Source organism: Vulpes vulpes, chromosome 8 (assembly GCF_048418805.1).
Source record: "Vulpes vulpes isolate BD-2025 chromosome 8, VulVul3, whole genome shotgun sequence".
NCBI classification, from domain to species: domain Eukaryota; kingdom Metazoa; phylum Chordata; class Mammalia; order Carnivora; family Canidae; genus Vulpes; species Vulpes vulpes.
Window position 1 is genome coordinate 54733225 of NC_132787.1, and position 12340 is coordinate 54745564.

Here is a 12340-nt window from a genome sequence, read left to right on the forward strand (position 1 = left end):
TATATACAATGGAATATTACACAGCCATTAGAAATGACAAATACCCACCATTTGCTTCAATGTGGATGGAACTATTATGCTGAGTGAAGTAAGTCAATCGGAGAAGGACAAACATTATATGGTGTCATTCATTTGGGGAATATAAAAAAATAGTGAAAGGGAATAAAGGGGAAAGGGGAGAAAATGAGTGGGAAATATCAGAGACGGTGGCAGAACATGAGAGCCTCCCAACTCTGGGAAACGAACAAGGGGTGATGGAAAGGTTAGGTGGGCAGGGGGTGGGGGTGACTGGGTGATGGGCACTGAGGGGGGCACTTGACGGGTGAGCACTGGGTGTTATGCCATATGTTGGCAAATTGAACTCCAATAAAAAAATATACAAAAAAAAAAAGAATCATAGATTTTCAAGCCCTGCCTGCTTTGATTATCCTTCAGTTTCTTCAAAGAGTTATTTTTATGTTTTTCTATATTTCTGTATTTATAAACATTTATATTTTCTATTCTATCCCACTCCCCTCTCAAGGGGGAAGAGTTAGTCTAATGCATGTTGCTCCATCCTGGCTGGAACTGGGAGCTTTAGCAATTCTTACCTTTTAAGTTTACAGTTATTCCACTCAACTACTTATCTGCCTGAACAAACTAAGACAGCATATTCTCTTTAAATCAAGAAATCTCAAGGGACACCTGGGTGGCTCAGTGGTTGAGCCCCAGCCTTCATCTCAGAGCATTATCCTGGAGTCCCAGGATTGAGTCCACATTGGGATCCCCTTGAGGAGCCTGCTTCTCCCTCTGCCTATGTCTCTGCCTCTCTCTTTGTGTCTCTCATGAATAAATAAATAAAAGAATCTCAAAAAATTAAGGAAACTCATTCCTTTTATTTTGTATATTATATCAAACCTACTGCCTTTCTGTGGGCAAAGCCAAAGTCATTTGGCTAGGAGAACAGCTTTGTCTAAGTAATAAGAAGCTGGGTTGCAAAGAATGATGTGGTAAAGAATGAATGGAAATCAGGAAGTAGGGGGAGGGGAAAAAATAAAAAAAAAAATCAGGAAGTATAGTTATCAAATGAATACAGTGTATTTAAGCAAGTTGGTTATGAAGGGAAGCCAGAGATAATGGTGGTTAGAGGTTGAGGTGGGAGGACTCTATTTTAGGCATGAGGAGACTTGAGGATGTTTATAGCAGAGGGGTGGACTTAATGGAGAAAATGATGCCAAAGATATAAAGACAACAGAAGATAATTAAGAGTCTCTAGCAGAGATGGGAATGGTAGGGTAAATTGCCCAGGTAAGATAGGTTGAAGGGAAAACAGAGGTAAAGACAGATTAAGCTGGGAGGTTTGAAAGAAAGAATGGTGAGATACCTGATAGTGCCATTTTCTGGAGGCATTTGGAATCCTGATTGAAGGGAACACTCAAAGAAATAGTAAAGAAGTAGAATTAAAGACTGGATGAGGTGAATGAGTGAGAGAGATAGGTCTCTGACCATGCCCAGGTGAATGATAGTATTGGGTTAAAAAGAAAGGCGGGGGGAGAGGACTGAACAGCAGGTTTGGGAGGAAAACATGTTAAGAATGAGTTTCTTTGTTTACACTGAATCCATCAACAGTCCATATTGACTTTTGCCTGTAAACTTTGAGATCCATAGTGCCCACTACCAAGATGAACCTCTGTCGCAAGCCTTGAGTATATAGTGTAGCAGAAGCATTCTGCTCTGCTAGATTCTGAATAGCTTCTGTTCTCAGAGGACACTGGGATATAAGAAAAGCCTTTTCAGAAAGAACATTAAGTGGAGGATTTATTTGACCTACGAACTTTTTTAAAACCATGAATGCATCCCCTTGACTTGATATTGGAGATCAAGTGATCTATACTTTGAGTTCTTTATGAAAAATGGAAATCAGAGTCTCAAGGGAAAAAAAGAAAAACTGTTTTTTCTGGGGGAAAGGTTTTTTGTTTGTTTGTTTTTACAACAACAAAAGGGAAAATTGAGAGGAAAAAATGATTTTAAGAGGGAAAAAGAGGGAAAGCAGGAGAAATGGGGTTAGCCAAGGGCCTGGAAAAATAGTGATTCTGAGCAAAGAGAGATGACTGAGTTGGAGGGATAAGGAAGGCAAAACCCAGGAAAACACAGGGAGAGGGCGTGAGAAAAAGAGAAACATTTAAGGTTGGAAATTGAGGACAGTGACCTTGGAGGAGATAGGAAGACAAAAAGGAGTGCTATCGGGGATGAAAAGGTTTGCAGATTGAGGTAGTGGGTGGAGAGAGAATGGGTTGATGAGAGAGGGCGAAGAGGCTGCGGCGGTGTCTGTGCGCGAGGCACCGAAGCAGTCTGGGCGGAGCAGGTGGCAGAGGCAGCCGCGGCAGAGGCCTGGTCCTTGCAGGTTTCCGCCACCATCCACGTCTGGAGGATGCTCCCCGGCGGCGCGGGAAGACCGTAGGAAAACCGAGGCCAGGAAAACCGCGGTCGGGCCCAGGAAATCCATGAAGAGGGCCGACAGTGGGTCCTGCTGTCGCCGCCACCGCCCGGCGCACCTCGCGCCTTACCGGTCCGGGGACGCGGCGCGAGCCCCGCAGCCCTCTCGGCAGTCTCCGGGCCGGGAGCGACGGCATCCCGAGGCGGCCGGCAGCTGGGCGGCGGCGGCCGAGGAGGAAGAGGCAGCGGCGGCCGCCGCACCCTGGATGAGGTGAGAGCGCTGCGGGAGCCGGGGAGTGGCGGCGCGCGGGGCGCGGGGCGCGGGGCGCGGGGCGCGGGGCGCGGGGCAGGGGCCCCAGGGGCGGCTGCCCCCGCGCCCGGGAGGGATGCGCGCCGGCTCACATTAGCTTGGACGCGGTCGGAGGACACCCAGGACAAGGTCTTGGGGGGCCGATGCGGCTGGTGGCGGGGGAGAGAGGGGAAGAGCAGTGGGGAAGTTACCTAGAAATAAAGATGTGGTGCTGGATTGTCCTGGACTAAGGCTTGGGAAACGCGTCTCTCTCCCAGGTCTTGACACCCGCTCTGTCGGTGCAGGTGAAGTTGAAGGCCATACCTATTGGGTCGAGTCAAAGGAGAGATCAACGCATGATGCAGAAGCCATGCCAGGGTGGAAGCATTAGGGACACCCAGCGAAAGGAGATAGAGGATCAGGAAATGTGCACGGGTGTACCGTTGAAGGAGCACCCATTGCTTGCTCCTACAGCCTCTTTTTTTTTTTTTTTTTTTTAATTTACGTAGTTTTTATTTATCTAAGATATCTAAGATATAGCAGGGTGGGGTTTGGTGATGGTTCTTTCTTTCTGGGCTCCCTTCCCCTGCGGAGCCCGAGGGAGCTGGAGCTCTGCCTGTTGGCCGGATGAGGCCGTACAGGACAAGCTCCACTTAAATTCAGCCCCTTCCTTTGCACTGAGATGGAAGACTGGACAGATTAGGCCTACATTTTCTTCATGTAGCATTAGCAGCACAAGAATCTGCCATGCATATGATTTTTTGGAGGAGAGACAGATTGTGCTATTGGCCATTTTTGAAATAAGCGTTTCTTTGTCTTGGCATTTTTAGCTTACTCTTTTATGGGAACCCAGTACTCATAAATCAGACTACAAGGCAAGAGTGTCTTCAGTCTCTAAGCTACCGTTAACTAACTAGGATGTGAAAAAAAGGAGCTTGATTTCCCTAGGCCTCGTTTCCTATGCTTAAAAAATCACAGTTTAGATCTTTTGAGGATTAACTACAGAACTAGATATTAATGGAAACTACTTTCTGTGTTTAGGACTAGGCTTTATTTGTGAACTGAGAAACTAGTTTATTCACACTTAATTGTATTTATTCATCATACTGTCCACTGTGAGAAAAAGGAGTCAAAGACATTTAGTTAACAGTGCTTAAAGGAATCACATTTCTATTAAGAAACCCATTAAAAAATGACTGCTTTTAAGAAGGAATGAGGCAGCACCTAAAACTAATATAACACTATTAATTAACTGGAATTAAAATAAAAACTTAAAAAAGAGGGAGCACCTAGGAGGGTCAGGTCATGATCCCGGGGTCCTGGGATGGAGCCCCACATAGGGCTGAATCTTCTTCTTCCTCTCCCTCTTCCATTCCCCCATACTCATTCTCTCTCTCTCTCTCTCTCTCTCAAATAAATAAAATCCTTAAAGTATAACTTTAAAAAAGAAGGAAAGAGGGATCCCTGGGTGGCGCAGCGTTTTGGCGCCTGCCTTTGGCCCAGGGCGCGATCCTGGAGACCCGGGATCGAATCCCACGTCGGGCTCCCGGTGCATGGAGCCTGCTTCTCCCTCTGCCTGTGTCTCTGCCTCTCTCTATCTCTCTGTGACTATCATAAATAAATAAAAATTAAAAAAAAAAAAAAGAAGGAAAGAGGCAAGAAGCACTCATTATTTGATTTTTTAGAATGTGGAATTTTAGTCTAAACAATTACTTTTTCTTAAATCTATCTCTGTGGTGTTGAGTATTTTTCACAGACTACTTTGGATTTTTTTAAAGGTTGAAATTTAAAAAAATCATCTGAATATGTATTTATAATTTAAAGTCTTCTTAACTGTTTTATACATACTGGAGTGAATTATTTTCATCAAAAGGAGCATTGCTATTGCAAAATTTAAAATAGATCAAGACCCCTTTTATAAAAATGTGACTTTTCATACTGTCTTTGGTAACAAAAAGTTTATAGGGTTCTCTAGTTGTGTTTTAATTGTTAAAACAGATAGCACACTTTCATTATTTCCCTAATGGTTATTCATCTGGCAAATCTCTACATCTTAGTTGATGTAAGGATGAGCCTTGAAACATTTTTAAACATTTCGGGAATTCCCAAATGAAGCAGTGTCAGGAACTTCACTGAGGTCGCTGCTACTCTGCCCCTCATTTAAAAATCAGTTCTTGAGTGCCTGAGTGGCTCAGTCGGTTAAGCCTCCAACTTATGATTTCAGCTCAGGTCATCATCCCAGGGTTGTGAGTTTGAGCCTCACATGTTGGCTCTGCAATGAGTGTCGAACCTGCTTGGGATTCTCTCTTTCTACGTCTGCCCCTCCCTGCTTGCACGCTCATGCACACATGCATTCTCTATTTAAAAAAAAAAAAAAATCAGTTCTCTAGGAATGTGTAGCACTCATTTATTTATTTATGTATTTATTTTTAAATAGGCTCCACACCAACTGAAAGTGGGGCTTGAGATCAAGAGTTTCATGTTCTACCCACTGAGCCATAGGCGCACCCCTTTACTTTCAAAAACATACCTGTCTTATCTATAGTACTTGCAGTTTCTGAGTGGTAGAGGCTTGTGCTTGGGAAGGGGGGTTTTGGATGTTCAATTTTTCCGTCAAGTCAATTTAAGAATGGAAGACAACACCTCTGCACATTATCCAGATTCAATTAATTCTGCTATTTGTTGAGCAAGGATGGTAGAGGTCAGTGCAAAACTGGAAGCAGGATGACCCTCAAGTAGCTCAGAATCTATAGCTGTAAACTATGCTCACTAAACTATAGAATGGAGAAGTGCTGTAGCATAAATATGAACTGTGGAAATGATAAACAAACAAATTAATTAAAGAACCTCTTCAGGGGAAGCAGACTGTATCCCAAGAGGTCATACAAAGTGATATTATCTTGGAAAATATGTTAGGATCTGGTCTTTACCTTGTGGAATCTGTTTCTCAGGCTGGTATTAAACAAATCCACAAGGCTACTGTGGATTAATAATTTGCCCAGAAAGGCAAATTATTAGGAGGATTCTAACATCTCAAGGAACTAGACCCTCTTCTGGTACTTTAGTGAGATCTCTGGGCATACTCACTGCATTTGGAAAACAAATTAAGACCTAAGATTGTTTTTGAAATGAATTTAGAACAAGGGAAAGCAATCAATGGATTCCAGATTTTAGAAATGTAATAGCTTTAAACAGAATGAACAAGGGAAACAAATGAATTCTTTCTTCCCTGGATGGTGAGTGACATTAATGGTCAACCTCTCTTCTTATGTACTCCTTTTTTGTCTATTTCTGACATGCTAATGTTTTCAATTAGGTAACAATCTATTTGGCTTGGGAATCCTTGTGTCTCTTTTTAAGTGTTGGCACATCTTTTCTCTGAACCAGTTTGTGTTCCTTGTAAAGTTTACATTTTAGACATCAAGACTTACTTTCCTTTAGGTAAAATTCATGATGAGGGTAGGGAAGGTATAGCCCCTATGTGCTGGCAATATGAGCTAGGTGATTAATGGCTACTAAATGTAGTTCATAGAAGCAGAAGACCAGAGAGGGCTTCACACATACACAAGAGGTGAATTTTGTCTGGCCTGACAAAACAATGAAGCCAGGGTTGGGTGGGAAGCAAATTTTAGCAAAGGGATAAAAAAAATGTACAGCCCTGGGAAAATGCTTTCTTGAAATGAGACCCAGGCTTTGATAGAACTTTTCAATGAGGATTTAATTCAAAAGTGATCCTATTTCAAGTATGCAATTTTTTAAAAAGAGGAATTAAGTGAGTTGCCAACTGATGGCAATCTGTCTCAGGGTGCATTTTTAAACCCTAGCAGATTGCATGTTTTTTTTTTTTTTTAAGGAGATTTTATTTTATTTTAAAGATTTTATTTATTCATGAGAAACACAGAGACATAGGCAGAGGCAGAAGCAGGCTCCTTGCAGGGAGCCCAATGCAGACCTCGATCCCAGGACCCTGGGATCCTGGCATGAGCCAAAGGCAGATGCTTAACCACTGAGTCACCCAGGCACCCCCAGATTGCATGTTCTAGGTAGATGGCCTGGAACCAGCAGACAATTGTAGGGGGAATGATGTCAGAGAAGGTTAAATTCCTAACATCAAACTTCAACCAGTATGTCTCTTTAGCCATCTATCTTTTTGTAATTATTATTTTGTTACTGCTTTATTGAGGTAGAATTGACATAAAACAAATTGGGCAAATTTATAGTGTACAATTTGAAAAGTTTTGACATATGTGAAATTATCACATGCTCATCATCCCAAAAAGTCTCCTTCTTCCCTTTTATAACCCTCTCTTCTTCTTGCCCCCATTAACACACAGGCCACTAATCTGTGTTCTGTCACTATATGTAAGTTTGCATTTTCTAGAAATTTATATAAATGAAATCGCATAATAGGTAATCTTTGTTTTGGTCTGGCTTCTTTCACTCAGCATAATAATTTTGATATTTATCCATCATGTCATGGATATCAATAGTACATTTTCTTTTGTTGCTGAGTAGTATTCTCTTGTATGGATATGCCGCAGGTTGATTATTTCACCACCTGTTGCTTCCAGTTTTTGGTTATTACAAATAACACTGCTGTGAACATTCATGTGCAAGTCTTTGCGTGGACACATGCCTTCATTTCTTGTAGGTAAATTTCTAGTAGTAGAACAGTAGGCATATGCTTAATATTTTAAGAAACCACCAAATTAAAAAAAAAAAAAAGAAACCACCAAATTCTTTCTCAAAGGGGTTGTTGTATCCTTTGACATTCCCACTAGCAATATATGAAGGCTCCTGTTTCCCCACATTCTTATCACCACTTACTATTGTCTTTTTTATTAGAGCACTCTAGTGTGTGTGAAATGGTATCTTATGATTTTGGTTTGCATTGCCCTAGTGATTGCTGATGTTGAACATCTTTTTATGTACTTAATTACCATCCATATATTTTGGGTGAAGTGTCTGTTGAAATCTTTTGCCTAGCTTTTTATTGAGTTGTTTGCTTTTCTATGGTTAAATTTGGGATTTTCTTATGTATTAGAGATACAAGTCTTTATTATAGAGGTACTTTGTAAATATGCTCTCCCAATCTATCTCATGTCTTTCCATTTTAATAAATGTCTTTTGAAGACCAAATATTCATAAATTTTGCCAAAGTAAGTGCAAACTAACAAATTTTTCTTTTTTGGATTTTTGCTTTTAATGTCATATCTAAGAAACTATTGCTTAACCCAGTATCACCAAAATATTCTCCTATATTTTCTTGTAGAAATGTTATAGTTTTACATCTTACACTTGGTCTATGATTCATTTTGAGTTAACTTTTGTATGTGGTACAAGATATTGAAGAGGGTTCATTTTTTACAGATAGATATCCACTTGTTCAAGCACTGTTTGTTGAGAACTCTATTCTTTCTCCATTTAATTGCCTTGGTACTTTTATTGAAATCTATTGATCAAATATATATAGATCTATGTCAGAATTTTCAATCGATCTATTTGTCTATTTTAAGACCAATACCATATTGTCTTGTCTTTTTTTTTTTGAAAGCCACTGACTTTATTGATTTAAAAAAAACTTTATAAGGACAGTGACTCTTCTTGCCAAAAAAGGAGCCAAATAGCATAAGACAGACCAGAGATGGAGGTGGGAGTGAGGGAAAAGCCAGGAATCCATTTGGAAAAGCTGATAATTGTTGACATGAAACTGGCAAGGGAGGAGAAAGAAGATGCATGCAAGAGCAAGAATTCAAAAAAAAAAAATTGAAATGGTAAGGGGAAAGAACTCCCAATGACCTTGTAGTACATCACAGGTGAATATGACAACAGCAATCTCTTCCTTTGTAGAGGATGGGGAGGAGTCCCCATGTCCTGCAAACTCTGGAAACTCAATGCTGGGGCTAGGGATTGGGGGCTCCCCAAAGAGCCTCACAAGAAGTAGTCCCAGGACTGCTTGGCATTGGTACCACATGTGTCCTTCATCCATTCCCGGAAGACATCTTCATCTTCCTTAGCACCAGAAACTGGCCAAGGACCATATAAGCCTTGTCAAAGCCCCTTCCTCCAGCTTCTTGCCCAGAACTTCACCAATTCTGGCCAGGCTCCCCGGTGGCCTCTTTCCCCCCACCCCCACGGATTCTGCCACGATATCTCAGTGCTTTGGGGAGGTTGTTATCTTCATTAGCTTAATTGGTAGCTTTAGCTCCCATATGGCTCCTCCTGACACCCGACCACTCCTACTGATGCCTCATCCCACTCCATACGATCCTGATCACAGCAGTCCTTTTTAAGTTTGAAGATCATGTAGTGTCAATCTTCCAACTTTATCCTTCTTATTTTAAGTCATTTTGGCTATTCTAAGTCCTTTGTATTCTCATATACATTTTAGAATCTACTCCTCAATACAGACAAAAGTCCTGCTGGTAATTTAAGTGGGATTACACTAAGCCTACAGATTAATTTGGAGAGAATTGGTATTTTAACAATATTGAGTCTCCTGATCCATACACATGGTACATACTCCATTTATTCAGGCTAATGGTTCTCAGCTGTGCCTCACAAGGGACATATGACAGTATCTGGACACATTTTTTTTTTCATAACTCAGGACAAAGGTAATAGGCACCTAGCAGGTGGAGGTCAGGAATGCTGGTAAATATTCTACAATGCACAGAACAGGCCCCACAATGAAGAAGTATCCAATTCAAAATAATGTCTTTAATTTCTCTCACCAATGTTTTATGCTCTTAGTGTACACTATCTATGTGCCTTAGAGACTCTTATGCCTAAATTCTTCATGTCTTTAATTCTATTATAAATGATAACATCTTAAAAATTTCAGTTTCTGATTGTTCATTGCTACTTTATGTTGATTTTTGTATATTGATTTTGTATCCCATAGCTTTGCTAAATTCACTGGTTAGTTCTAAGAGATTTTTTTCATACATCCCATAGAATTTTCTACATGGTGATGTCATCCCCCCCAAAAAAGAGAGATGAAATTTTACTCCTCTTTCCAATTTCTATGTGTATTTGTCTTTTATTTATTTATTTATTTATTTACTTACTTACTTACTTACTTACTTATTTACTTACCTATTTTTGCTTTATTATGCTAGGTAGAACCTGCAGTACAAAGCTAAGTTGAAACAGTGATAGCAAACATCTTTGCCTTGTTCCTGATCTTAGAAGGAAGGCATCAGTCTTTTACCATTATGTATGATGTTACTTGTAGGTTTTTCATAGATACCTTTTATCAGGTTGAGAAAGTTCCTTTCTTTTCCTAGTTTTCTGAGAGTTTTCATTAGGAATGGATGTCTATCTATACATCTATTGAAATTACTATATCATTTTTCTTTTTGTATACTGTTAATTTGGTGAATTACACTGGTCGATTTAAGAATGTTAAAATCAACATTGGGCACCTAGGATAAATCCCATTTAGTTATGATATACTGTACTTTGTATATTGTTGGATTAGACCTGCCAAAATTTTAAAAGAATTTTTGCATCTGTGTTCATGAGGGATATTGGTTTATATTTTTCATTTATAATATCATTGTCTGGATTTTGTATAAGAATAAAGTTGGCCTCCAAAAATGAGTTGAAAAGTATTCCCATCTCTTCAATACTAGGGGAGAGTTTGGGTGGAAATTGCATTATTTCTTCCTTCAATGTTTGATTGTGTTCACTAGTAAAGAGTTTTAGGCCTAGTTTTCCTTTGTGGGAAGGTTTTTTAACTACAAATTCAGTTTCCTTAATAAATATAGGACTACTTAGTTTATCTGTTTCTTCTGGAAAGAGTTTTGTTAATTTGTGTCTTCCAAGAAATTTGTTCATTAAAAAAAATACATTTGTTTATTTGAGAGAGAGAGACAGAGTGCATGAGCAGGGGGAGGGGCAGAGGAAGAGAGAGAGAGAAGGGAAGCAGAGTCTCCACTGATTATGGAGCTCAAATCAGGGCTCAATCCCAGGGCCCTGATATCATAACCAGAGCCAAAACCAAAGTTGGATGCTTAACCAACTGAGCCATGAAGGCACCCTGAAATTTGCTCATTTAAGTTGTCAAACTTATTGCCATAAACTTTTCAGGTTTGAAAATTGAAATACAATTTTCTTATTAGTCCCCCTTTTTAAAGATTTTATTTACTTATTCATGAGAGACACAGAGAGAGAGGCAGAGACATAGGCAGTGGGAGAAGCAGGCTCCCTGCTGGGAGCCCAATGCAGAACTCAGTCTCAGACCCCAGGATGACGCCCTGAGTGGAAGGCAGATGCTCAACAGCTGAGCCACCCAGGCGTTAGTTATTAGTCCTTTGATATTTGTAGAATCTGTAGTGATGTTATCTTTCTCATTCCCAATATCCCCAATAGTCCTTATCTATCATCTTTTTTTGTTTTGATAAACTTGACTAGAAGTTTATCAGTTTTATTTACCTTTTCAGAGAACTGGTTTTGGCTTTATTAATCTTCTCTATTTTTCCCTCTCTTTTCAGTTTATTTGCTTTACCCTTGATCCTTTATTGTTTCTTTCTTCTGCCTACTTTGAATTTCATTTGCTCTTACTTTTCCAGTTTCTTAAAGTGGATGCTTAGATCATTGATTTAAGAACTTTCTTTTTTAGTGCCATACATTTCTTCCAAGTACTGCATTAGCTCTATCCACAAATTTTGATATCTCATGAATTTATCTTCACTCACTTTTTCATTTCAGTTTTAGTTTCTTCTTTGCTGTGGGTTATACGGAAGTGTGTGTTTAGTTTTAAGACTTTTGGGGATTTTTCAGACTTCTTTCTGCTGTGGCTTTCTAATTTACTTCTATTGTTGTGAGAGAGGACATCTTGTATGATTTGAATTCTTTTAAATTTGTTGAGAACTGTTATATGGTCCAGATTATGATCTATCTTGGTAGATGTTCCTTGAACACTGGAAAAGAATATGTATCCTGCTGTTGTTGAGTGGTATTTTATAAAGATCAATTAGATCAAGTTCATTCATTACGTTGTTTGAGTTTTCTACATCATGTGTCTATTTTTTTTTAATCAATCATTGAGAGAGGTATATTGAAATTCATTAATATAAATTTTGAATTTGTTATTTCTCTTTAATTTATGTCTTTTGCTTCATGTATTTTTTTAAAAAGATTCGAAAACAAAGTGAACTTTACTAGCTACATAGTTTCTCAGTGAGTTACCATTCTCCTTTTTTATTATAATTTTTTTCTTTAAAATGCTAAACTCCATGGCTTTATCTTAAGTTGTGTGAAATATTAGTATTCAAAAATTCTGAGTTTTTTTTATGTCACTCAAAGGTTAATTGAAACATCTGAAAATAATTGCTTTTATAAAGACATTAAAATATTAATTGTTATAGAGCAAAAAGATTTTTATTTTGTTTGTTCATCTATTATATTTCCATTTTAAAGGTAAAATATATACAGAAGAATCAAAGCAGGCAGTTTTGGCATTTCTAAAACACAAAAAGTTTTTTAATGAACACATCCCTATACGGTGCTAGAGGCAGAGCTAATCCATTTCTAGATTAGCTGGTCTCTTTGTTATACATTGTATATTGTAGCAGACAACCAGAGCACCACCCATAGTTTGGGATTTCAGTCTGTAGTATTACATTCTTC

At 39.2% G+C, this 12340-nt stretch overlaps 1 protein-coding gene across 22 annotated transcripts in view; it reads left to right on the forward strand.

Moving 5' to 3' along the window:
- Positions 1 to 2031: 2031 nt before the first annotated feature.
- The window catches only part of LOC112912050 (myomegalin-like), a 224455-nt gene continuing 214146 nt past the window's right edge, over positions 2032 to 12340 (forward strand). For 15 of the 22 annotated variants that reach the window (XR_012003055.1, XM_072766729.1, XM_072766727.1 and 12 more), the window contains exon 1: positions 2084 to 2686. Coding sequence is in view for 21 of the 22 variants with exons in the window: in XM_072766729.1 (XP_072622830.1) it covers positions 2277 to 2686 (410 nt within the window). In the remaining variant the exon portion in view is untranslated. Of the gene's footprint in view, positions 2687 to 12340 lie in introns of all 22 variants that reach the window. The other 7 variants (XM_072766730.1, XM_072766728.1, XM_072766738.1 and 4 more) reach the window with 1 other exon arrangement.